The sequence below is a fragment of the Alexandromys fortis genome, unplaced genomic scaffold (genome assembly GCF_014885135.2).
Source record: "Alexandromys fortis isolate MF-2015 unplaced genomic scaffold, M_Fortis_MF-2015_v1.1 scaffold_42, whole genome shotgun sequence".
In the NCBI taxonomy this organism is placed as follows: Eukaryota; Metazoa; Chordata; class Mammalia; order Rodentia; family Cricetidae; genus Alexandromys; species Alexandromys fortis.
In genome coordinates this window covers 7,143,656-7,171,655 of record NW_026067934.1, presented here as the reverse complement: position 1 = coordinate 7,171,655, position 28,000 = coordinate 7,143,656, and the positions used below count along the sequence as shown (strand labels likewise).

At 40.2% G+C, this 28,000-nt stretch overlaps 2 protein-coding genes across 5 annotated transcripts in view; one reads left to right on the top strand and one right to left on the bottom strand.

Annotated features, from left to right (window-relative positions):
• Rhoq (ras homolog family member Q) overlaps positions 1-3,213 on the top strand; it is a 35,228-nt gene extending 32,015 nt beyond the window's left edge. For 2 of the 4 annotated variants that reach the window (XM_050146190.1, XM_050146189.1), the window contains exon 5: positions 50-3,213. In XM_050146190.1, coding sequence (XP_050002147.1) covers positions 50-82 — 33 coding nt within the window. In that variant the 3' untranslated portion in view covers positions 83-3,213. Of the gene's footprint in view, positions 1-45 lie in introns of all 4 variants that reach the window. The other 2 variants (XM_050146188.1, XM_050146187.1) reach the window with 1 other exon arrangement.
• On the bottom strand, positions 397-27,938 carry Pigf (phosphatidylinositol glycan anchor biosynthesis class F). The gene is made up of 6 exons (XM_050146185.1): positions 27,833-27,938; positions 26,116-26,364; positions 24,673-24,764; positions 23,223-23,339; positions 12,015-12,123; positions 397-691 (listed from the first exon to the last, which is right to left on the bottom strand). Exons 2-6 carry the CDS (start codon positions 26,341-26,343, stop codon positions 578-580), a joined length of 660 nt encoding a protein of 219 aa, XP_050002142.1. The 5' UTR covers positions 26,344-26,364; positions 27,833-27,938; the 3' UTR covers positions 397-577.
• Between the last annotated feature and the right edge of the window lie 62 nt (positions 27,939-28,000).

The window sequence follows — 28,000 nt, the reverse complement described above, 5'->3', positions numbered from 1 at the left end:
TATAAAAGCTGTTTTATGTAATCGTGGCTTTTCTTTTCTTCCCAGATAGGCGCATGCTGCTATGTGGAATGTTCAGCTTTGACCCAGAAGGGTTTGAAGACTGTTTTTGATGAGGCTATCATAGCCATTTTAACTCCAAAGAAACACACAGTTAAAAAAAGAATAGGATCAAGATGTATAAACTGTTGTTTGATTACGTGAGAAAAGTCTGTAGCGGCCAAGGAAACTGTCCATTTCTCCCAGAAAGCATTTGAAATGCTACAGCGATGTCCTGACCTCTTACAATGAAGCAGTTTAACTTGAGGGGGGAGGGAACCTGTCCCCGGCATTCTACAGAGTTCACAGAGAATGTTTCTTAAAGGTCTAAGCGGCAGCAAACAGCATCTGAAGCCACAGTCTACTATAAATACTTTATTTCAACTAGAAGGTACAATCTCTCAGGGGTTTCATAGTTAAAATGTTGAGACAACATTGACAAACAACAGTGCTGTAAATGGAACCGCTTGGCTTTGACCATCCACCTCTGCACAGCCCTTATGGAATCTGCATCAAGAAACAGCTTCTCCCCTTCCTCCTCTTAACTGCTCTTGTATGTGAGTTGCTTTCTATTCCAGTATATCCAGAGTGGTGAGCTCACCAGGCCAGCCACGTAGCCAAAGGTTGCTCCGAGTGTACAGGAGATGGGCCACACCTGAGGAAAGAATTATGAAATCAAAACCAACTGATGTTTTATTATTACTTGAGCACAAAATTAAGTATAACATAAACATTTCTATAGTGAAGCTTAATGTGCTTTCTTAAAGAATGCCAAAAGTTTAATAGGTCATAATTGCATTTCCCATGAGCACTGAAATGTACACATTTTAGTTAATGTGCATCAAAAGGTAGCAAGGCTTCTGGCAACTGTAGATTTAGTTTGATGTTCCCCAAATTGCATGAAATACATGCTAAGGTACAAATTTAAAAATTGGGTCATAGTTTGCCATAATCCTGAACTCAGTTTAGCTCTCTGAGTTAGTTGGTCATTTTTCTAATTCCCACTTTGGCTGTGTACATCAAAGGAAACAAGAAGTGAGCAGGCTGACAAACCTTAGAAACCTTCAGTGGTGTCAGGGAAGACCTAGAATCTAAGCATGTTCCATGGAATGTGTGGGTGTTTGGCTTCCATGAGCTACAGATACCGTAGCCACAGAGGGTACAACCCACAGCTTATACACATAGAATACAAGGCAAACAATACTACAGGCTTCCCAAGACAGTTTCTCCAGCCATGCCATACTTTATTAAGCCAGAACTAAATAATGGTGATTTCTTTAATGCCACAGACAGGATATGTGGGTCCCTACATAAAAAGCCCTGTGTAAAAAAATATGGGAAGCAAACTTCCATGTCTCTTTGTAAAGCTTATTTGGTGTACTGGAGCCACTGATGACCCTTCTCGGGGAATAGGCCATCACAGTGTACTGGAGACAAACCACCTTAATAACTGGCTGGTACCATTTGGTTTTCTTCCTAGTCTGCTATGGATCTGCCTTATTCTAAACGCCATCAACAGACAGTAGTGTTAGATGACGCTTCCATGAGAACCACCTCATGCAGTTTAGGGAAGCATAATCTAATCCGTATCGTGTTGCCGGCCTTCCTTAGATTTAAATTTGCTGTTGCTTAAACTACGACTTCTTTGTCTTTAGCGAGCTTCTGTTATCTTCCAGGACTTGTGCTCACAGCTTTGTCTACTGCACAGATTGGGTAATGGAACACTAAACATTGATACTTGAAAATGACAGCCTTAAATGTTCATACCAGTCACAAATCTAGATGTACTGTCTTGCATGTGACTTTGTAGGAGTTTTTGAAGTCTAAGCACCACACGCCCCCACTTGGTAGTGGACAGTCTACTGGACAAGAGCTTTCTCTTGGAAGTGGACATGGGATGTCTTTTTCTCCAAGCAGCGGTGGTTCACATTAAGCATCATGGCCTTATGTATGCTCAGATGGGGCTTCTGTACCTTCCCCATTTTGTTCTGGTCTGTTTTTAGATAGAACTGAAAGAAACTGTATAATGAGTTAACATGCTAGCTAAGTTGTCAAACCCATGAAATGAAGGAATCCCGACAGTAAAGTGTTATTCATTTCCAAGTTGCCTTTGGAGATTTGATGGGTTTGGGTCTTGGTTTTTCTCTTTTTTTCTTCAAATCTACATTTGTGAAACCCTTGACACTTAGTGTATTAGGCAGTGAAGTTAAAGTCACGAACTTTCCTGCTCCAAGAGAAATGGATTAAGAATCGGGAAGGGTGCACTGGTGTCGCTGGTCTCCTGATGCTGTGACCATGGGAACGCTCTCCAGTGCCCCTCCCACTCACGAGCTTTCACTCTCTTCTGATTCATAGTCGGGCATCACCTTTTCAGCTTCCCTTTCTGCAGATGGTAAGAACCATGTATATAGAATACTGAACTCTAAGCAGACGATTGTATCATCTGAACCTTGAGGTGCCTTAGGTACTCTATTTACCTTGATGGGGTTTGGAGTTTCCCATTGCTTGTTAAGAGCTCTTTGTGTTGGTTATTTAGTATTTCTTTTTGCAAAATCTTCTCTGCCACTTTAACCAAAAAAACCAAAGATTTGTTTTCTATTCATGGGCAGATTATAGAGAATATGCCTTATTTTTCAGAAGCATATCTTCATTAAAGGCTTAGGCTGCAACAGAAATTCAGACTAGTCTCTGGAAAAATCCCTTTCAAACTAGTGAAATACCTAAGAAAGAAAATACTTTTCAAAACTATTTTATTAACATGAATTGTGCTAGTGAATGCAGTGCTTCAAATAAGGTCATGTATGAACGAACTTAGAAGAAATTATAATTCATCAGTGTTTGCACAGAAAATTTGTTCTGAAGTCCTTTAAAAATGTTAGGGGAATCTAATAGAACTTTGCTAATGTGTGCCCTTACTCCATCCTTACATTGTAGCTTACTTGCAATGAATTATATTTCCAATAAGTAAGAGCTTGGGTTCCTGCTATTTGTTATGAATTATCTTAGTTACTTTAGACATTGCTTCCATTTGACTTTTTAATTATTGGTTTTAAATACCAAATTAAATACTGGTGTGTTGGTTGTTGCTTTTTAAGTGATTGTTACTTCAACAGCGTCCCTTCCTAACATATGGGGTCATAAATAAAATGAAATGCAGTTTACTATTTATGTAAAGCACTCAACTTCTCACCTTAGTAGTTTTTATTTAATCCCTTCCCTCTGCTTTGAGACTGCTCACCACTGGCAATGTGTGAGCACCTGCACCCCCTACAAAGTCCTCTGTTGGTAATGTGTGGGTAATGTGTGAGCACCTGCCCCCCCCCCCCCACACAAAGGCTCTGTCAGTCAGAGTGTGGGGGTGAGTACAATCCCTGTGGCTCCCAGCCAAATTCCAATTTCGGGCACTAAATTCTGTTTTAATCACTCTGTGGTTCACTGTTCTCAAACACATACACAGCCACACACTTTAGACAGCTGCCATACTTCACTTCCAAAGAATGTGGAAAAATGAAATAAATGTTGGTTTAAATGATTTTCTCCTCTAAGGGGTTAAAGCTTGGAACATTCAGTAAGTCGCTGTTATGTAAAGCTCAAGACATCCATACCATCAGCAAAAGAAAATGTCCCAACTTTCCAGACGGTTTTCTAGTGATGGTGCGGGCTTTGTGCCTTTCAGAAGGCTGGCATGGCTCTCTGGTGACACACAGTCCTTAACGGTTAACAATCTCCTACGCGCTTCTTGCTGGCTTCCTTACAATTGCTTTAAAATGTTTAAAACCACACCACAGCACAGAATTCATCCCGACTTATCAACTCAGCCCAGCTTAATTATATTTTAATAACGAGATCTTAAGTTTTCCATTTAAAACTATTTTCCTGTTCACAGAAAGACTTGTTTTAACATTCTTTATGGCATGTTTGTATTTCTGAGAATCTCTAGAACCTATGTGCTACTTCAGCTGCAGAGATACAAGTACTTCTCCAAATTATGATGATCTGAGATCACTATATAATTACTTGGTTTTATGTAAGGAAAATAGGAAATTGAGAACAAAGACATTCATGTTAAGAAAGCCATTCATAGTTTGCCACCAAAGTGATGATCATTTTATTTAATTCCTTTTAACTTCAAATATTTCTTTAAAATCACTAACTGGAAGAAACATCTCATGTTACATAACAACATAATGCAATGCAAGTAGATAAAATTAGTAAAGTTATCAAAAGAAAACCCTATTTTAGAGATGAGCAGCTTCCTTGGGTACAAAGTCAGCATCCTAGCTATGCACAGTGCATCTGCCTCTCATCCAGCACTCGGGAGGCTGAGGAAGAAGATGGTTCATTTGAAGCATAGGATGCTGTCTTAGGGTGGCCATGCTGTAATGAGTTACCATATCCAAAAGCAACTTGGGGAAGAAAGAACGGGTTTATTTGGCTTACACTTCCACATCTCTCTATCCATCATCTAAGGAAGTCAGAACAGGAACTCAAACAGGGCAGGAGCGGATACAGAGGCCATGCCTGCTTATAGAACCCAGGACCACCAGCCCAGGAGTGGCACCACACACAATGGGTTGTACCCTCCCGCACCACTAGTTAAGAAAATGCCCGATAGACTTGCGGAAGTCCCATCTCATGAAAGCATTTTCTCACTGAGGTGCCCTCCTCACAGATGACTCTCGCTTGTGTCTGACTAGCACAGCTGCAAAGCAAGACTTTATCTCACAAAACCACTGTGGTGCCAGAGGTGCTCGCCTGTGACCTTGTACTTCAGAGGCTGGATCACCACGCGCTTGAGGCCAGGCTGGCTACAGCATACTCAAAAAAAAAAAAAAAAAAAAAAAAGACACCAAGAAAAAAAAAAAAGGAAAACAAAAAGCCAACTCAAGCAACCCCCTCCCCCCAATAAATAAAAATGCCTTGCTTTCTGGGTACCATTATGTTTCTTCCTATAAATTATGTTACTGTGTTTTTTTTTCCTTTATCACTTGAATAAGAACAAAAAAAGGTCTGTTTTCTCAAAGTAATAAAAATTAATAAAGATTTTATATTATCTAGTATAGAATTTGGGTAAATGAAACCTGTAGTAAGTTTTTTCCAGAATAAAATAATTTCATCTTATAAGCCAAAAAGCACTTTTAAAATATACAAATAAACTGAACATGTGTGTTTTTATGTCAAATTAAAACTGTTTGAAAGGAACAGTGTAGGCTGGGGCAGATGGCTCAGCAGTGAAGAGCACTGGCTGCTTTTCCAGAGGACTGAGTATGGTTTCCAGCACCACATGGAGGCTCACAACCATCTGTAACTTCAGTCCTGGATTCAATACCACTTTTGTCCTCTGAACACAGCACATACATGGACACAAAATATGTAAAATAAGTAATCTGACAAAAGCGTGTCACTTTGCTGTCTTAGGAAAGGAACTGCTCCCGCACATCTATGCAGTGTGTGGTATTTCTCGACTGTGCTCTAGCTGGCATATGCAGTGATTAAGAACACTGATTTTGGTATCGGACAGACAGGATTTGAATCCTGACCTGAGATTTACTAAACATGTGGTCCTTGGCAAGATCTAGCCGTTTTGTGCTTAGTTTCTGTGTCCAGCGTACACCCTGCATGTGCTCACGCATACACAGCAATAATAAATATCAATGTAAAAACCCATATGATTCTTTTTCGCCAGGATAGAAAATCGTATTTTTGAAATATACATTTTCTAAAATTCACAAATGTCACAAATTCTTGCATAATTTGAAACTAGAAGTCCTAGGATTATAACTGAATTGGTTACTGCAAAATGCCAAAGTAGAGGATAAAACAAAGATCACTGGTTTGATTGAATGAGGACTCACATGATTTTAGGTTAATTCGTATTTCCCTTACTGAAGGGATTATACTGTATTCAAGTAAAATGTTAATATATAGTTACACATTTCAAGACTGGGAAAAGTAATACTTAACAGAAAATGACTCTGGGTTAAAGATGTGCCCTTTGTAAGCTGTGCTGACAGGACTGAGGCAGCTTATGTGCATGCATATGTGTGTTCAGGAGTGTTTACTGTCACTTTTGAGGAGTCCTGACCAGGAATTCACCTCTCCACAAGTAATTTCCTAACTACGTGTTCTTTGTAGTAGGAGAAAGGTCAGAGTAAATGCAGGTTAGTGTCCATTTGCAATTAGCAAACTAGGCCCAGATGAGCAGCTCCATACACCAGAGGGCAGCATTTGCATTAGGAGTATCCAAGGCAACACACGCAAGACCAAATTCAAAGGAAATGTAAATCATCATTTGAAGGCGATACATTACCAGCCTTCGTCAGATGGATTCTAAGTCATGCAGATGAAAATTTGTTCAGGACAATAAACCCACTAAAAAGTAGCTTGTGAGAGACATAGAACTGGTTGCAGAGAGCTAACAGCCCTTCCTCTGCGATTCATCAGTTTATCCCCATTTACTCTGATGACACCCACATCTGGAGGCTCAGAAACACCAGTAATTCCAGGTGAGGTTTCCAGTGTCCCTTCTGGACTCCATGGGCACACACATGTGCACAGACACACAAATAAGTCTTTAGAAGAAGTAAGTGGAACACGACAGCTGTCACTTTCCTATAGTCACATGCTACATATGTGTGCACACACTTGAAGAAAAAGCATGAGTTTTACAGATACAACAGCACTGTAAATTAGCTTTAAATATGTTCCTAAAATGTATTAAATTTTGGTCTAAAAATACAGACATCTCCGGGGTGTTGATGACACTTAGAAGAAACAATGTGGGAGAAGAAAGCAATTTAATACTCTAAAGAGAACAAAGCTATGGCCTGAAAGAAACAAACACTGTTTGAGTCTCCAGCAGTGAAGAGAATCATGGTGTAGGTGGAGCTTTTGTTCGGATCCTAAATCGTTCCTTTGCCAGTCAAATAATGGTGAACATGGAGTGTACTCTTCCCTTCCACATGTTGTGGGGGTTAAGAACAGGAATGAGATCCACCTTGCATTACAGTTGCCATGATTACATTCCCTTTGGCACAGCACCAAGACCCATGCCTGGAACATAGAGACCTACAAATGACTCATGTTCTATTTGTGTCTAAAATGTCACACAGAATTGAACACGATAGAAATTCAAGAAACTCAATAAACTGGTTTAAGAAAATACCAAAGAAACAAAAGGAAAGTAACTCACTTAAGGACTCCTAGCAGAAAGAACAGGATCAAAAGCAGACAGTGGGAGCTCGGTATACATAATGAAGCTGGCATTGTGTATGCTGAAAGATTTGTCAGCAAACCACATCTTTCATAGGTCACAGCAGTGTGGTAGGTATCTCCTACCCTGCTTTCTGTAGCCACCTTCTTTTGCTGCCTTCCACACAGGGAAGGAGGTCTTCCTTCAACTATGGAAATGTCCAGTAGTTTCATCACCTGTCGCTACTTAAATATTCAAAGCTCACATTAAGTTGAAAGTAAGTTTTCATTGGCACCAATTTTCCACGGGCCTTCCCTGTCCCTTAATGAAGAATCCATCTGAAAACTACAAATATGCCTGAGATTTCTCATTTCAGAACACCATCAACGCCTGGTCACAGGAACATTACAAAATCAAATTTGAATTCAGAGTAGAGAAAACAGTGTTAAAGTGTGACAGGCTTTTTGTTGGCTCTGTGTGTTTTTAAAGAAACCAGACGCTCCTGTTTCTCCAAAATATAAATAAAACACAACCCAGAGATGCTTGCTCTGAACATAACTTAACCATATCAAGTGTGTACTGGGCTACAAGGAACAAAGAACTAAAATTCCCCTTTAATAGCATGTTGTATCTCACAGGAGAGTTACACAGTACGCCGTCTCCTGAAATTTCTTCTGCTCTGGCACAATCCCTACATTAGGGAACGCCATTATCCCCTTATCTCCTTTACCGCTTTTCTGGCAGATTCTGCCAACATTATGAGCCACCATGAGGTCTTGTTCTGTAGAGTTTGATTTATTAAAAAATAACAATTGCACCATGAAAACTTTGTTTGCTGAAAATGAAAGTGAAAGAAAAAAACCAAAACCTCATCACTCCTCCAGTTTATTAGAAGACCCTAAAAGGAGCGTGAAGGACTGAGGAAGGCCGAGCCGCCGGTTCTCTTCTCTATGCATACGTGTCCCCCTTTAGAAGGAGGACCGCGAACAAGCCAGGCTCCCACTTGTAGTACTCGAAAACGAACAAAACAGCCAGTGTATCCCAGCTGAATGAAATGTTCTCAATAATGATGACTAACAACTTGTAATGGATTCAAATTAGCTAACTAGAAAATCTTTGTTTAAAGTCCCTCATTCAGAAGATGGCTCAGTAGTAGCCCAAGCTGCTGTCACCCCAGGCTGTAGACAGGAGCCAGAGAGGCAGCTAGTTAGGTGTACACAGTGACAATGAGGCGCCACCACCGGACTGCTGCTCCGTGTGCAGTAGTGCACAGTGCACACTCACAGAGATCTAAGACACGGACTTCTCCATGTGCAGTAGTGCACAGTGCACACTCACAGAGATTTAAGAGGCGACTGCTCCATGTGCAGTAGTGCACAGTGCACACTCACAGAGATCTAAGACACGGACTTCTCCGTGTGGAGTAGTGCACAGTGCACACTCACAGAGATTTAAAGGCCAATTCAGTCAGCACCTGGGATGTGGGGAAAGGAGAATCAGGTGTTCAAGGCCAGCCTTGGCTACTTCGTGAATTCCAGGCAAGTCTGGGCTATAGAGTGACAGCCTGTCTCAAAAATCACACTTCCCAATGTCACAGGTTAAGGGAAAACTACAATAATTTAAAACATTTGATATTAATTTGAATCTTGCTCACTCTTCATTGTAAGTATAGAGAGCAAAAAATTAGTGGCAAAAACCCTGACTAATCTAAAACTGGACAATGGACTGTGAATAACGTCTTCTGAGCAAACCAGACACCTGCTTTAATCAGCACATCGCCCTCCACAGTATGGCTTCTAGTTCTGTGGACCTGCAGGTATGATCAAACTGTAGACACTAAAGTAGGTAATGTATATACACACACTGACATTTTTACCAACTTGTTAGAGCTGATGTTCCACTGTGCTTTAGTTTCTATTAATATTCTATATTTAGATTTAATTATATTAACCTAAAGTCATCAATCTGGTCGTTTGAAATAATACATGTACCTTCTTCAATAATTTGCCCCCCAATCTATGTCACTATCTTCAGTTGAATAAAACTAAGTATGGCTGACTGCAATGAGATGTCAGCTCTGTCACCAACGTGATGAGAAGTAGGACTCTGCTTCATGAGCACTGACACCCCCACAAGGACATCAGTACTGCCACATCCTCCTTCTGAGACTTCTACAATATAACAATCCGTCATCATGCGGAGGGCGGCTCACCAGAATTATTGAATGTGAAAGAAACACTCAACTGTTTGAGAGAGAACATCTAAGTGCAACCACAAAAATGGATCTAAAAATAGGCAGTTATGTTCAACAGAAAATTCAGGTCCTATAAGTGATGTATGTGTGAAAGACATCCATTTGTTACTAGAAACTGACCCTACAGCCTCGGCAAATATGCAGATACATGCTTACGTATGACAAAAATAAAATTAATGCTGCTACAGTGAACGGAAAAAAACCTAAATGCCCATTTATTAAAAACTGATGTATTGCCATCAAGTGATGGCGCACACCTTTAATCCCAGCACTCGGGAGGCAGAGGCAGGCAGGTCTCTGTGAGTTCAAGGCCAGCCTGGTCTTACAGATCAAGTTCTAGGACAGCCAGGGCTACACAGAGAAACCCTGTTTTGAAAAACCCAAAAAGAAGGAAAAAAACATGACATATTATTTTAAGAAAATAAAATGTTGCACTTATATAATTCTTCACTAATGTGGCAACACCATAATATAAAGTTTAAAGGGAAAAAGCAGATTAAAAACAACATGTACATTATGAACAGCACGCATGGGGAGAGTGCAAAAGCTACCACCAGAATACAAACGGTGGTTTTCCCTCACTGAATGGGGACAAAAAAAGCTAATTTTAACTTTCTACAAAAATTATTAATACAGCTTAAATTTAAAAGGCACATATATTTTTTCTTTGAGACTACAAAATATTCCCTTCATGTTGGAAAAAAGTACATTTATTTTTAATATCATTGTTCCTTTTAGGAGAAATTATCTCAGGAAAAATTCGTGATGCTATAAATTCAGAAGTATTTATCACAGCAGTGTTTATTATAGTAAATACAAGTAATAAACTAAATGATCAATAGTGAGTTTATTACATTATAAAATAACTATATACTAAAGTAGCATATTATAAAACAATTAAAGATTGGTGAAACAAGATCTTGGGGACAAAAAGAAGGGAAGGTTATGGTGATGTGGTCAAGGCCACAGTGATGAGTTTGTGTGTCAAGTGACAAACTACAGCATGTCCTGGTTATCTGAATTGTCAACCTGACAGAGCCTAGAGTCATCTGAGAAGAAAGGCTCACCGCAGGGATTTCTCAGCTCATCCTGGCCTGTGGGCATGCTTATGGGGGTTATCTTGATTATTAATCGATGCAGGAGGACGACAGCTGTGGACGACACCATCCCATAAGCTAGCTAAGCATGAACCTGGGAACAAGCAAGCAGTGTTCCTTCATGGTTTTTGTTTCAAATTCTTGTCTTGAGTTCCTCTCCTGACCTCCGCCAATGAGGGACTGTAACCTGGAAGTGTGAGCCAAATAAATCTTTCCCTCCCCCAAGTTGCCTTTGCTCCGTGTTTTATTGCAGCAACAGAGTATTAGAACATAGTGGCATGCTTGTAATCCCAGTACTAGGGAAGGAAAGGTGTGAGGATCAGGAATTCAAGGCCAGCATGGACTACATAAGATCCTGTCTCAAAACAACCATATTTAAAAATTAAGATAATGATGCTTGGTGTGGTGACTCATATCTGTAATCATGAAGCAGGAGCAAAAGGATCATATGTTTCAGGCCAGCCTGGATGACAGAACAAGTTCAAAGTCAGTCTGAGCTATGCAAGAGACCTTGTCTCAAAGCACCAAGGGGGTGGGGATATGGCTCAGTGGTATCTGTGTACTGTTCAGCTTCCTTTCAAACCATTTGCCTTTGTTTTGAAAATTACGTAGTGGCTGGCAGGACATTTCAGTGGGTAAAGGTACCTGCTGGTGCTGCCAAACCCGACCACCTGTTTGATTCCTAGACCCACCTGGGGGAAGGTGAGAACCTATTCTGATTCCTACTCATGCACTCCAGCATGCAGGCACCCACAGACATATGTGCATATGAGCTAAATAAAAATCTAACAAAGCTTGCTTTAGAAACTACTTTGCTATATGCTTTGTAATATATTTCAAGGTAAGTATTCAATGAAGCAATCTATCTAGTTACGAAAATATAACCTAAGATCAGACGGGGAGTGGCTGCTCTGCAGATGAAGTCCTGAGTCTGGATCAGCAGCACCCATGCGAAAGGCAGGCATAGTGACAAACATTTGTAATCTCAGTGCAGGCAGGGGAAGACAGGAGGATCCAGGGCCTCAATGGCTAGCCAGCCTAGCCAATCAGTAATCCAGGCTCAGTGAGAGACCCTGTCTCAAAAAATGAGGTGAGGACCAACAGAAGAAGACACTGGATGTCAACCTCTGGCCTGCACACATGACAAATGCATAATCACACACATAAGCACACACATGCATACAACATATATACACACAGTTTAAAACGAAACACTCACTTATGCATATAGAAAAAGACAGCTGTATGGTAGATCCAGGCCAACATGAATGCCTGTGGCACTGGGTCATATCCCAATAGCAGCCACCAAGACTGAGCTGTGTTCCCTACTTTACTGAACAACCAAATACCTTGCACCACACACTAGCTTTCTTTATCAGCTTTCCTACTGCTGTGCCAACACGCATTTTGTTCGTTTGAAGTCTTTAAAACCAACCTGCCATGGTCTTTCCCAGTCCAGTGGAATAGGAAATGCTCCAAGCCATGCGCCTATAAAACTTGAAATTGTAGTGATCTGAAGACTGTTCTCCCAAATGGATGTAACTCTGCAAGACACAAAACACAACTTATTGGCAATTTATATTATAGCAACTAGAAAAATCACACAAGCACTAGCACAAATTGATGCTACACATATTTCTCACCCATTTGCATAACCAACACAAACTGGTATAGAAACATGAAGATACACATGTATTTCCACTTAAAGGTACTGCGTGTGCACTGTGAGAGGAGACAGTCCCAAAGAGTGCTGTAGTAACAAGTATGTTTTCGTATCACACCTCCTGAGTCCTTCCCCACAGCAACGTTCATTTCCAAATGATTATGTTCCTCTCCAGAAAGAGTCTGTGCAGGCCCACACACACACACACACAATTTTATCTTAAAGTGCATATGCATATCTACATAAATAAAATGTGTATATATATATATATATATATATATATATATATATTTCCAAGTAAGATTTAAATGCATCATGCTCTAAGCCAATGTAGCTTTGTTCTCTGCATGAATAGCTATAACAGCAATTCACTGTATGGATGGAGAATAGTTTTCTCAACTCATCTTCATGCCATATTCTATTCAATATGACTGCATCTGGTGCAAGTCGGGAAACAGGCTGGAGAAGTGGGTCAGAGTTCTATACAACTTCAAGCCAGTGGTGGTAGCTCACACATGTAATTCCAGCACAAAGGAGGCTGAGACAGGAGGAATACTACAAGATCAGGGTTAGCCTGGACTATGCAGCAAGTTCTAGTCCAACCTGGGATATTGTTAAATAATGACTTGAGTATAGCAACAACAGCAAAAACAAACAAACAAAAAACCCTAGGAAATACTGTTCTAGTCACATAATTTACTAATCGAAAATTTATAAAGCAATGGTTTTGGGGCTAGTCAGCATTACATATTTATCACCAGACATATTAGAATATTTTGATCACTATAAAGAGACTCTTCATTCCTACGCAACTGCTCTCCTTTCTCCTTCCCCACAGCCCAAAGCAACCGAGTGACTTTATGTCTATGGATCTGCCTATTCTAAGTATTTCACCTCAGTGGGCTCAACTGACATGAATTCTTATGCTAATTTCTTTCACTTAGATCTTTTCAAGGGTCATCTATGGTGGAGCATGTATAGACACTTCAATCATGTCACTGGATCATACTCCCTTGAATGGACACTAAAGATTTTATTTCTCCAACCAAAAGGTGGTTAGCATCTGGATTGTTTCTACCTTTTTTTTTTTTTTTTTTTTTTTTTTTTGGCTATTAAAAAAATGCTGCTAGGAACATTTGTGAACAAATTTCTGTATGGAAACATGTTCTCATCTCTCTTGGGATTATACCTAGAAGGAAATAGCTGGGTCACCTGCTATTTGAGGAACTGACAGTTTTCCCAAGCAGTTAAAACATTTGATTTTCCCACGACTTGAGGGTGAAGGTTCCAGTTTTTTACATCTTCCTAGTTATCTGTGGATTCCAGTCTCTAGCCAGTGTGAAGTGGGAGTATCTCAATGCAGCAGACTTATGGTTCAGGCCGCATTCAAGTCATGCTACAGAAGTCACTGAAGGACTGTAATCACAGCAACCGTATGATCAGAGCCACTGGTGCCAACAAAGATGCTCCTCACAGTTTCACTATTCCGCACACTGTAACCAACTTTTGCTTATTAAAATAAAAAGTACAAACATCCAAGAGGATTTCAGTTTTGATTGTTCAGCGTATCCATGATTGTTTGTGATCCTATATACTATAAACATCAAAAAATACGGAACCAAGACCTATACAAAACTATAAAAATTCTGCAGTCTGTATTTTAAGTGAATGCATTTATCAAAATAACTTATGTAACTTTTTATTGCTTTTATTGAGCTATATATTTTTCTCTGCTTCCCTCCTTTTTTCTCCCCTCCCCTTCTACCGTCTGCCATGATCCCTATGCTCCCAATTTACTCAGGAGATCTCGTCTTTTCTATACCCATGTAGATTAGATTCATGTATGTCACTCTTGGGGTCCTCACTGTTGTCTGGGTTCTCTGGGATTGTGACTTGTAGGCTAGTTTTTATTTGCTTTATGTCTAAAAGCACTTATGAGTGAGTACATATGATATTTTTCTTTCTGGGTCTGGGTTACCTCACTCAATATGATGTTTTCTAGCTTCATTCATTTGCCTGCAAATTTCAAGAGTTCATTGTTTTTTTCTGCTGGACTCCATTGTGTAAATGTACCACATTTTCCTTATCCATTCTTCGGTCGAGGGGCATTTAGATTGTTTCCAGGTTCTGGCTATGACAAACAAAGCTGCTATGAACATAGCTGGGCACATGTCCTTGTGGTACGGTTGAGCATCCTTTGGGTATATACCTAAAAGTGCTATTGCTGGGTCTTAAGGTAGGTTGTTACATAACATCTTTAAAGTCAAAGACAACAATTAGAAGTCTCCTCCTCTACCTGATTTCTACACCCTATAGAGATACTTCCAATTAAACATATATCACATATAAATATATATTTATATTATATATAAAGTATACACATATTGTATGCCTTATATTTCAAGATGTCATTACTTTCTGCATTTTACTGTAGAAGACATAGCTCCTTTTATCCACAAGCTTCCGTGTCAACATCTCCCTCTGTCATCTCTTCAATACTAAAACTGCCCCCTTTAGCTGAATGGATAACAAGTGTTTTTGTAATAACCATAGAGCAAACCACAATTACACGTCTGTTCTCTTAATAAGTACAATTTTTAATTTTCCTCAGGTGCTAAGAGCTGTTTCTCCCCCCCCCACACCTGTTTATCTCCGTCACTAACTCATCTTAAACACTGAAAAAGAAAACTATCTCAGTAGTACTCTAGATGTTTGCTTCCTCTCTCTCCTCCCCTTTCTCTCTGAAGTGTCTCACTTGCTCCAATCTGGTTGCTCTCAGTCTGCTGACAGCTCAGTCCTCTGAGGATCCTGCACTATCATCTTGGAATTTCCTTGTCTCGGGACTGCTGCTCTGGGATCGACTGCCTGGGTTCAGAGTCAGATCTTGATCCATTCTCTCATTCCCTCTCTCCTCCATCCCCCATCACCTTTCCTTCTCTTCTCAAAAATAGGTTTGAAGAGATACTTTACATCTGAAAATGACTTTATTATGACTGCCACAAATATTTGCCTCAGATTTTTGGAAAGCACTGTTCCCTTGGGTCCTGGTTCCCACCGAAAGGTTCAGTATTCTTCCACTCCCTTTCCTACAAGTAACATGCTTTCCCCACTCTCTGGAAGATTCTAAGCATCTCGTTACCCCTGGTTATCTTACATTTCACATACAAAAAAATCATTTTGTCTGAATAAGAATTTTTTCCAACTCATCTCTACTTGTGTTTTTTCTATAGTATTTAGTTCATTTTCCAAGAGCTCCAATACTGCTGAGTATTCCCTTCACACACACAAAAAGATGCGGTTATCTTCTGTTCATTCTATTGTCTCTTTTATTGTGTCTAGATTTCATTTGAGGTTAGATGGTGTAAGCCGAGTTTCCTGAAGGAGGAGAAGGGTTGCAGGTAAGAGTAGATTCACTGGTGTGTAGAGGTTCATTTAAGCTTTATCCCCTGAGGAAGCTGAACATATCGCAACATTACGGTTAGCTGGAACAGCTGAGGCTTTGAGGGGCACAATTATATTTCTCCATTCCTCTTCTACCATTGAACAACTTGTTTGTGTTCCTTTACAGCGTCTTCTGCTCTACACCTCTAACTCATTCAAGTATTCTCTTGGTGTAATGAGCCTCTTTCCTAACTTCTCTTCTTACAACAGAAGCACGTGGAGTCTTAGGTGTGAGCCTCCCTTGTCCTTTCTCCATATCTGTCATATGTTCTCTAGTAACTTCATGCTTCCCAACCCTTTCCTTACCCTTCATTTATTTTGACTGGCTCAAACCTTTCCTTCACACAAAATTTGATTTTCCAACTTACTTTAGGCTTCTCAATATTTCTTTCATTGTTGTTTTGTTTTTGAGACACTGTCTTCCTATGTAGCCCAGGCAGTCCTAGAACTGACTATGTAGACCAGGCTTTGACATCTGCCTCTGCCTCCGAAGTGCTGGGAACAAAGGTGTGCACCATCCAGCCGCTTCTTGACATTTCTAAAATATGTTTTAAAGATGTTTTTTAGGTTTTGAATTTATGGCACTGATTCTGCAGTCTGGTCTCCTTCATTTTGGCTCATTTTCTCATCTTTGCTCTTTTTATTGAATTAATATACTTTATAACATTTTTCTATGATAAATTGTGTGAAAATGTCTGGTTTTGGTCCAGGGTCATGTTCTCCTGGAACACATTATTCATCTTCCTGTGCACATGTCCCCCCCCCCCCCATGACACCCACCCTCACAGTTGTGTGCCATGTCTATTTCTCTTTCTCACACTTTCCACTGAAAACCTGTCGAGGCTACCTATTTGCTCAGAAATATAACAAATGAATTCTCTTTGGTGCTGTCTTTTCATCTTAACTGGCTCCAATTTTTCCTGTTGTGAATCTGCATTTTGAATGCTGGGTGTTATTTTCTACCTGTGGCTTTTGTTTTTGCTGTTTTTTATCTTAAGGCAAAGGGAAAGAATGGTGAAGACCAAGGTAGATGCTACCTCTGTGACTCAACAGTAATACTCAGCTAAAGTGGAGTAAATGGTAGCTCCATGGTTCACACTTTAAAAACTCCTGACCAGGGTTTATACATCCTTTTAGAAACCAGACGGAGCCACTGTGGAGCCATCTGTGTCCTTGGCAGGGGCCCAGGAGAAAACAGCTCTTAGATTCATAAAAGACAAGGAAAGCTGACAATGAGTCAGAGAACGGCTGTTGTGTTGGTGAGAAAATCTATGTAGCTGTATATACATTCTTCACATTGGGACCCGAGTCTGACAGCGTCAATCAGATCCCTGTGCTCTACTCCAGCAGCCTAGTTCACAAACCCTTGCCTAAGTTTCGCTGGAACAAAGATGTGCATCTCCTTATTTACAGCTGGGAAAATCTGATAACTTTTAACAGTAAACCAATCACAGAGCAATTTTAGTCATATGAATATTAGACTAATTCAACCACAGAGACCTATTCTCTTTCCCATCCTAGACCAAGGACAAAGACTGGCAGAATCCTTAAGAAGCACAGAATGAAGTAGGATCAGAACCCCTTGCCATTGACCTTGGCTTCTCATCAGTCCTCATTGTTCGCCATGATCAGAGAGTCCGGTTTTATCCCATGCTTTTTCAGTCACAGTCCAGCTGGCCTTGGTGAGCTCCCAATAGATCAGCCCCACTGTCTCAGTGGGTGGGTGCACCCCCCGTGGTCCTGACATCCTTGCTCGTGTTCTCCCTTCATCTGCTCCTCATTGGGACCTTGGGAGCTCAGTCCAGTGCTCCAGTGTGGGTCTCTGTCTCTATCTCCATCCATCGCCAGATGAAGGTTCTATGGTGATACTTCATGTTCCTGCTTGGTGGGAGCCTAGCCAGTTTGGATGTTCACCTTCCTAGACATGGACGGAGGGGGGAGGACCTTGGACTTTCCACAGGGCAGGGAACCATGACTGCTCTTTGGATTAGAGAGGGAGGGGGAGAAGAGTGGGGGGAGGGGGAGAAGAGTGGGGGGAGGGGGAGAAGAGTGGGGGGAGGGGGAGGGAAATGGGAGGCTGGGAGGAGGCGGAAACTTTTTTTTTCTTATTCTCAATAAAATAAATAAATATCATAAAAAAAATTTCAAAAAAAAAAAAAAAAAAGGAAGAAGCACAGAATGTCCTATTTGTATCCAGAAGCACCGGCATCTGTATTACAGCATCACCGTATTCCTCCATGGTCCAAACAACAAAGGCTGAGGTTTCATTCTACTTAAAGATCTGGTAACTGAGGTTGCTATGCAAAACATGGTACATTTTACACACACACACACACACACACACACACAAATGTTCATATATCAGTGGGCTAAACTAAATTATAAGGCAGTGATTAGAGTAACTGATTTTGTTTCAAAATTGCACATTATATGAAGAAACAAAATTAGAGTACATAAAATCTGTAATTATTATTCCTTTAATAGTATTATTAGTTCTCTTTCTGTTCCATTATTTGAATTTTTAACTTTAATCTTATTTAAAATCATATGCCTTTACTACAAAATTTATATATTTTACTACGTAGGCTAAAAAATATGCATTCTTTTATAACAAAGAAATGGTAAAAAATTAAAACTAGGCAAATTCCTACTAACTTCTTGCAGGACTGATACCAGTTTATTTTCATTTCATAGATTTCCATAATAAACTTATCTAAAGCATATTATTACTACTAATACTGTCATGATTATAGAACATTTGCACATAACCAGTAGGGCTGAGAACAGACTAAATGGCCTATCATTATGCTATGAATAAAATTTTAAGGTACTTAAACAAATGCTATAGGTCACTCTTCATGACAATAAGGCCTATGTACCTGCCCATATTACTTGGCTTCACTGAAATTCATTATGTTATATATCAACTGAAATATGCCACTTTGAGTGCTTCCTGTGTGCTAGTGTATCGGCCACTTGGATGCAATTAACAGTAAGTACACCTGCTTAATCCAAATAGAATCTGATCTAAGGGGGGTACAACTCCTCCTGGTGGCTAAAAATATTTTACACAATTTTCAATATAAACTTTCCCCACTAAATGAATATTAAAATCTTTGCTAAGTTTGTGTGACTACATTCAGACTAAGTTACCTTTTTTTTTTTTTTTTTTTTTTTTTTTTTTTTTTTTTTTTTTTTTTTTTTTTTTTTTTTTTTTTTTTTTTTNCTTTGGAGCCTGTCCTGGAACTAGCTCTGTAGATCAGGCTGGTCTCGAACTCACAGAGATCCGCCTGCCTCTGCCTCCCAAGTGCTGGGATTAAAGGCGTGCGCCACCACGAGTAAATCTTTGACTCAATATCCATGGTAGTTTTCTCAATATAAAATCTGTATCAATATAAAGATGACAAAAAGAAGCCTGTTTTCATCTATAGAACAGGTGTTACTGAGAGCTGATCTGAGCATTCTATCCAGGAACTAATATTTAGCTCAAGGGACCAAGCACTAACTCAGACACTTAATAACAGCATAAACAAACTGAGAAATCAAAAAGCAAACTTCACTGCAAAGCAAAGGCATATGCTATGTTATGCTCTCCTTTATAAGACAGTCCACAGTGAAAGGAACACACAGTGATAATACAAGGCGACAAACCAAATTAAACTCTGGCAAATCAAGTATATTCAATATTATGCAGACCAACAAGAAGCTGGAAAAATATTTTAAGAAACCAAATTACTTTTTTGTCATCAGTTTATTTACAAGAACATTCTCTAAGAAGTGGTTTTGTTTACTTTTCTGGAATAACTTTATGGTGAAAGCTTGTTAATGAAATTAAGTATCTAAATTTCAAAAGCATCAGAATTGATCCTTTATATATAAGTCTCAATCTTCAAGTTCAAAACGTTTGCGTTTTCAGCTCAGCACTAAATTTACATGAACAAGCAAATAAATACATTAAACCCAGGGGCTGGAGGGGACTCAGCGGCTAAGAGCACCTGATGCCCTTCCAAGCACCCAGGTTTGATTCCCAGTACCCACATGCTAGCTGGCTTATCTGCCACTCCAGTCCTAGGAGTTCCGACCACCTCTTCTGGCCTCCATGCACTAGGGATACACAGGTACAGACATATATGAAAGCAAAACCCATACACATACAAATGAACAAATAAATTAAAACTTAGTTATTTCACTTAAAAGTAGTATAAACGTTTTATATTGATTTGAAGCTCGGTGAGATGTCAATTCAAAACAGACCTGTTCACCCTCAGCATCTTAGGGTCATTCCAATGCTTCTAGCTATGCTAATCAATATGGAGACACAGAGACTTCTGTTCGCTCTAATGACAGGGTCATGTGCACTTGATATGCATTAACTGGCAAAGCTGTACTCTTCTCTGTGGTATTTATGTACCACACTTGCTGGTCTGCTACTTAAAAATCAAACAGAATTATTGAGACAAACTATAGTTAGGGTGGAGATATGATGGACATAGGATTGAGACAGAGATATGATTGGGAGATAGATGCTCCCAATATTTGTTAATCCATTTGACAAACATTTCTTGAATGCTTGCTCTTTGATTTTTATTATCTTACTCTAGAAATTTTGGAAGGGTAGCTTTTATAGTCTAGTGACATTTCAGTGGCATATGAGGAACCTAACAGCTTCCTATTACAAGCCTAACTTTCAATAACCAAGAAATCAATTCAATATCTTACTCATTATTCTCATTCTGAATAGGGCTCAAATTTCACAGGCTAGCTAAAAAGTGTCAATGAAAAGCTTCTCTAGCTTATCTACTAGCTTCTTAGATGTTTTCCTCAGAGATAACCAATACTTCACCAACTTCTGCATTCTTCAGAGATCCATGGTTCTACCTCTTCTACCCTTCCAATTTCGGACATAACTGTTGCATTCCATACACAAGTTTTAATCTTGGTGGGTTTTCTGCTTAAGCTAAGTAGTGCCAGGGATGCAGCTCAGTTGGTAGACTGCTTGCCTCCCATATACAAGGTCCAAGGTTTAATCCCTAATACCACTATAGCAAGAAATTAAGTATCAATACATGCTACAACATGAATGAGCCTTGAAAACACTGTGCTAAGTAAGAGAAATCAGTTACAAAAGATCATAAACTGTGGGGCTCATTTATACAAAATGCCCAGTACAGGCAATCCTACTGAGATAACAACAAGATTCATGGCTGCTTAGACACAGTAACAGGGTAGCAATAAGACGTAAGAATATAAAACTTTTTGAAGTGATGAAAAAACCCTAAAGTTGACTCTAGTGGTGGGTATGCAGACCTGTGACTGTACTAAAAATCGTCATTTCATATGTTTCAGCAGGTGACACTAATAGTGTATGAATTGTATATTGTTAATTGTTTTCTCCCATGAGCTGGCATGATGGTTCAATTTGACATAAGTTTACATCATATCAAGAGGGAAGCTCAATTGAAAAAACGCCTCCATTAGATTGACCTGTAAGGCATTTTCTTGATTGATGATTGGTTTGTGAGGTCGCAGTCACTGTGGGTAGTGCCAGCCCTGGGCATGAAGGTGTGTAAGAGAACAAGCTGAGCAAGTCAGAAGGAGAAAGCCAGTAAGCAGCATCCTTCCATGGTTCTGCTTCAGTTCCTACCTTGACTTCTTGCCCTGACCTCCCTCAATGATAAACTATGATTGGAACATGTAAGATAAATAAGTCCTTTCCTCCCCAAGCTGCTTTTGGTCACAGTGCTTTACTGCAGCAAAAGAAAGATGGTTTCTTTAACATCTTTCACTACTTCACAGAGCAGATAAAAACACTTGCTGCCAAATCTGTTGACCAGAATTCAATCTCTGAGACCCACGTAGTGAAAAGAAAGAACCAACCACCCAAAGTTGTCTGACCGCCACACATGCCCTACAACATGCCACACAACAGCACCTGAACATATATACATGCACATGCATATACACACATGAATAAATAAATAGGGAATATATATAACTACATCTCCCAACTATATTAGGTTACTTAATGTATCATAAGCCATATTCATCCAAACCTGGTGTTAATTCTTGACCAGATTTCCAATAACCATCTTTCACTACTTCACAATAACTGATAAGAATCAAATTTTAAGTCTTTTCCTATAAAAAGAATATTATTTAATGTAGTATGTGTTGTTGAATTGTTTCAATAACAGTTCAATGTAAAACTGTGCTACCATATTTATTAATTTCTTCACTTCTTTTTTTGTCATTAATGAAGTCTCCAAGCATTATGACTCTAACTCCATCTTTTCCCATTCTGCCTAATTTTTACAAAGTACAGTAAGTTTTAGAACACCAAGGTCGAGTGACAGATGAACTATAGAACCAGGTTACATTGTGTCCCCTAAATATATAACTTTGACACAAAATTTAAAGCTGGCTTAATCACTAATCTAGCTAAACCATTAAAAATTTCAGCCAATTTCCATATTTAAAATTTTCAAACTAAAATAAACTAATTCCATAGATACTACGCTAACACTGTGGGGAGGGGTGGATATTCAGTCGTTATGATTTCTTGATTCTAGAAACTTTATACTCATAAAGACAGCAGTTCCAGAAAAAATAAAAATAAAACACAGCAAGACCATATAAAAAATAACCACTACTCATTCCAAAGAAAACTGTAACTTACAGAGACAGGCTACCCAGAGCCCGTGCTCTGTTCTCGTTGAATTGATTTCCTAATCACACAAACCACAAGCTGACTTCAGTTTCTGTGCCCCGCCAGCACCCTGCAGAAGCATCCTCCCGCCTTTGGGACTTCTGATGCAATCCACCGCAGACCAGTCCCCTTGTGCAGCCCTGTTCTCACTCCCCTCTACTCCTATAGCACTGATTGGGGATTTAGACACTTCAGTTATTTAGCTGCTCTTCCCATTCGTAGCCGTGAAAGACACAGCCCTTCTCCTTCAGTGTAATCTGAGCACTCTAGAGCCCACACAGAGCCAGCATAATGTGCAACACAGAGTAAACGCTCAAGAAGAAGTTTTGCTGCTGGGTTATAAATAGGACAAACTGTGAAGACTAACTTGCCTGGTTTCTTAGTTAAAAATTAACCATTTTTAGTATCTATCATCTCACTGGCTTTAAGGAAGCTAAAACTCTAACTCAGATATGCTGAAAACGTAGGTACAGTGGCTACATAAATGACGCAGTGAAGCTTGCACTCTCAGCGTTACCATAAAAAGAAATGGCTACACAAAACATTTCGAGACTGTGAACTTCAGTTCTACATTATGAAACGCACAGAAGCACAGAGTACTTGTAGTACTCTGTCTCGCTAACGTGGAGGCAGCTGTAGTTCTCTGTCTGGAATTCTCTCAAACTGTCTACCTTCAGCCTCTGTTCTCCAAGGGCACCGCCCCTTTTGGCATCTCGGAGAGGCAGACAGATGCCTCGAAACACTCACAGGATGAGCGCACCAACACCAACAGGAGAGACTTCTGTGGTTCTTTTGGATTACTATTGCCACTAAAAGAGAAATGCTCAACTTACCCATTTCTACTGAACACTCTCAGCCATGCTTTGAGGTTTGGTCCTAGCAAACACAAACAGGGTACTGTAGTAAAAGTAGACAGAATAGCTGCAAATAAAAATGTTTCCAACACCAACCTAGGATGAAAAAGAAAACCTGTTAACCTTTCAAAAGTGTTGGGGTCCATGTATTCACAAGCGTCTATCATCGTTGTAAGAGCATTCACTATTCAAGAATCCTCTTATACATGACTCTGAAAAACTACCTGAGACCCACTAAATAACACCAAATCATTCTACTATCTGCAAAGATATCCTAGAAATTACCTGGCTTTAATCACAAATTTCAAAAATGTTACAAATCTGCAGATCCAGACTGAGGCCTTGTAAACAAAACCATCAAAAGTTCAGTTCTAGGTAATTGGCTTTCTTCCTCCACAACCTTCAGAACTCTAAACTTGAACTGTTTTTTTTTTGTTTTTTAACATTAAGAGATTAGACTAACGATCAGCAAGTTTCACCTCAAGAGTTTATGTCTGGAGTCTAACAATTTGCATTTTGATAAAATCTTGAACTATGGAACACATTGTCTATCACTGATTCTCTTAAGATAGATTATACAGAAACCATTTTCCATGACAGGAAAACTTTCCTTCCCTGCATGAAATAGAACAATCTGTTAGTTTATTGTGTATATACAACTATGTGTGTATCTGCATCTGTAGTTCTATGTGTGCATGTACAACCACACATTTCACCATGATATTTTCATCACTGCTAAAATGAAATGTCTCACATAAAAATATTTGTGAATTTAGTTTCCACTAATTTGAAACTGGCCAATTTTAAAGACTTAAATTTTAATAAACATTGATATCTGATAAAGGAATCTATGTCCCTTAAGAAAATAAATTCAGTTACTCTAGAATCATATTTGAGTCATTGAAATACTATTTATAACCAATATACACATATCACAATAGTGAGTTGCCTGCATAAATCAAGGCATGTCCAGCCTGTGGCCCTCATCCAAGGATAGCTATGAATGCATCCCAAATCATAAACTTACAGAATTGCCAGATTTTGGTAATATGATCACAAGGTCCTTAAATACAACTTTGTAGAAGACCACATCATGTTGTAATGTCAAAAGGCTGGACACCTGGAGGTTTTTCAGTCACACACTTATTACTATAATGTGTGTGTATGTGTGTGTGTATATATATACATATATATATATGGTGTTTACGATGTACAGATGAGTATCAGAAAGCTAAGTAACAGAAATATACGTAGAATTAAGTTGTCTCAATGCTTTTAACATAACAGTACTAAAAATAGGACAATGATAGTTTTTTCTACCCTGATCCATTAATCAAACCAAACTATGACTCTACTATAGTTGCTAGAGGTTAGCAGATCGTTTAGTAAATTAATACATGAAAACAAAAAGTAAATATTCAGAACTCACTCTATTAGCGGTGCTCCATACAGAACAAAAATGATATGGAGAAAGAAACAAGACAGAAGAAAGTAGATGCAGCACTTCAAAACCCTGGTTACCTAAGAGAGAAAGGAGTACACTGAAGACTCAAGACCCACTTAAAAAGCCACCAATTCTGCCAATTAACACATTAATACACGCTGCCCCCACTGCTTCTGAAACAGCTGGATCACGCCTCACCACATACACAGTCCTCAAAACTAACTACAGAAAACGCAAAATGGTTCAGCAGGTGAAGGCACTTGCCTCCAAGCCCAATAACCAGAGTTCAATCTTTGGGACCCACATGATCAAAGTAGAGAACTGTTTAGTCAAGGTAGACCATGTGTGAAATGACTTAATTTGCAATTGCTGGAAAATTCACTTATTTAAGGAGAGCAAATATCAAGGCTGGGCCTCAACCCTAGCTGAGGAAGCTATTGACAGCTGACGGCTACTAAGGCAAAGAAAGTCAATTGTCTTTAGGAGTGTGCTCCCTGGTAGGTTGACCATGCTCCATGGACGGCCACACATCCATGATATGGGATATGGGACGCTGGAGGTTATAACAACAACAATGACAAAAAAGAACAGGAAGTTAGGTAGGGATTAGGAGTAGAGTAAATAGATCAAAACACACTGTGTGCACACACAAAGTTACCAAAGAACAAAAATACATATTTTTAAAATATCCATGGGCTGGGAGACAGCTCAGACAATTAGCATCAAGGACCTGAGTTGATTCCTAAAACCCACAGTAAAATGTTAGGTATGGGGCACACTTGTAATCCCAGCACTAGGAAGAGACAGGAGGATCTCTGGGGTTCATTGGCCAGCCAGCCTAGCCTACCTGGTGAGCTCTAATGAATGACCCTGTACAGAGCAGGTGGACAGTGTTTCTAAAGATGATACTTAAAGTTGTCCTCCAGCCTCCGCATATATTTGCACACAGTATAATCCACCTACCCACATAAAAAATGTACAAAAATAAATGAAAATAAACTGCAGTGTGTTAAAGTTATGTTCGGTGATGATATAAAACAATGATTATACAGGCTCATATTTATATTGTGATGCACTGAAGGAGCCAAATTCCACAATTAATACACAACAAAGATCTATCAAACACTGTAACAGGCTACTTTTTTGGGGGGTGAATTTGGTTCCTTTTATATGCTGTAAATAACTCAAGGATATAACAATACTTCATTCTTTGTTTGGTTCTTTCAGGACAGGGTTTCTCAAGGTAACCTTGAATCTCCTGGAACTCACAGTAGCTTTGTAGCCCAGGCTGGCCTTGAACTCATAGAGATCTGCCCGCCTTTGCCTCCCAAGTGCTGGGATTAAAGACTGCGCCACTACCGGGCACAATGCTTCATTCTTACACTATTACTTCCATCTAGAAACTGGTTATTAATAAGCCAACCTTACCTTATGTGATAATGAACTCCTTCTAGAAGATACATTTGGTTTCACTACTAAATATAGCAGGAGATTGGCAGCAGTCACAAAAGCGGAACAAATGCACAACCAGGTCAAGTGAGTTTCCAGTATCGAGAAGTTATCCAAGAAGACAGATGGGATAAAAATGCTTAGGACAATGGAAAGTATGCACAGAAGATTGGTATACAGAAGTCTCTTGATGTCAGTATCTTTCATGGTCTTTTCTTAGGTCGCTATCTAGAAGGAAAAGATTAAGAAAAACACGGAACAATGATTATTTTCCCCATGTCCCAAACACTTCAATACTCTAAAGATAAACCGTGTGCTAATAATTTTCCATGGGCAATATATTTGTTTCAATGCACAGAACACACACTGATATCCTATTACTTTAGATTTTTCTAACACGATACAAACATCTTTCAGAGCCTTAAAAAAATCAGTAAAAAATTAAATACTCATGACTGGTTTCGGCAAAGGGGGCATGTATTAGAGACAATTAAGGAACTAATTTTACCTTCTTTTGACCAAAATCAGGAAAATGCAATCACTTTAGCTCCTAAATGCCAACCAAGTATACACTTGGCCATGCAAATGGTGGTGAGTACGGGAGTTAGATGGACATTATGTTAAACTAACAGCTCCCGAAGCTCTTCGAAAAACAAATAACACTAACACAGACTCTAAATTCTAGTCAAAAGCAGAACTTGAGTAGGAGGAGGAACAACGTTTATGGTCTCTAAATTCGTATATTTGACCTAACTGGCTGTTTATACGTTATACTGGTTAAAATAAAGAACTTAAAGTAATACATATTACATTGTGGTGAAAATCCCGCCCAAACAGAAACATCCACCGTTTGGGCATTGTTCTACCAGCCCTCAATTAATTCACACCGTCGTTTTCAAAGGTAGATATGATACTGATTAAGCAAACTGGACGAACAAGTTAGCAGGCACAGCCAAGGCTACAACACGCTAAAGTCGTTTCAAGCACAGTCGCTTCAACACGAAGATAACCTTCAGGGGTCCGGAGAAGAACGCGGGGAAAAAGACTTGGGGAAATTCTTTTCCCCAAGAAAAGAAAGCAAAGAAAAAAAAAAAGACTTGGGGAAAAGTTTCTGAGACTCTTCCCTCCAGTGCTGGGGTCGGGCAGGTAGGGGATCAGGAATCCATCCTCTGAGTAGAGAGCGCTTCTGGGCCACCTGCAAATGCTGATCTAACACAGCGAGCGGTACCCGAACGCCTAGGCTCGTTGAATGGAGCCCTTCCTAGGACACTGGCGGACCCTGAGTTCCCCAGCACTCCAGACCCGGAAAGCCACCAACTGCAGTCGCGATCGGACGTGAGCCGGATCGGAAGGCGCGGCTGCTCCCGAGCCCTCCTACGCAGCCTTTGCCCCGGTGCGCACCGCAGCTCAACCCCACCCAGGGTGGCTCGAGATGCTGCCCCAACCTCGGATGGCGGGAGTGTGGGCAATTGAGGGGCGTCAGCAGAGAGAGAGAGCCCGTGCTGCCCACCCGGGCCACCTGAGAGGCAGCGACAGAGGGTCTGTCCCGTGGACAGACGCGGGGACAGAGAGGGTCCGGTCCGCGCGCGGACATCCCCGGGTCCGCAGGGCGCGTGGCGCTCGGGGGGCCACCGCGGCAGTGGGCAGAGTCCTGCACCGGCCCCCGGCGAGCGCGAGGGGCACACCGCCGGCTTACCTAACTCTCCCGCCCGCCGCCGGGAAGGGGACACCACCGCCTCCCACCCTCCTCAGGTGCGATGGGCTGCCATGGCCCTCGCGCAGGCGCAGACTCAGGAGGTGGGGATTCCCAAGTCCACAGCCAATCGTTGGTGAAGAGGGGTGGGACAATGAAAGAAGCCCCGCC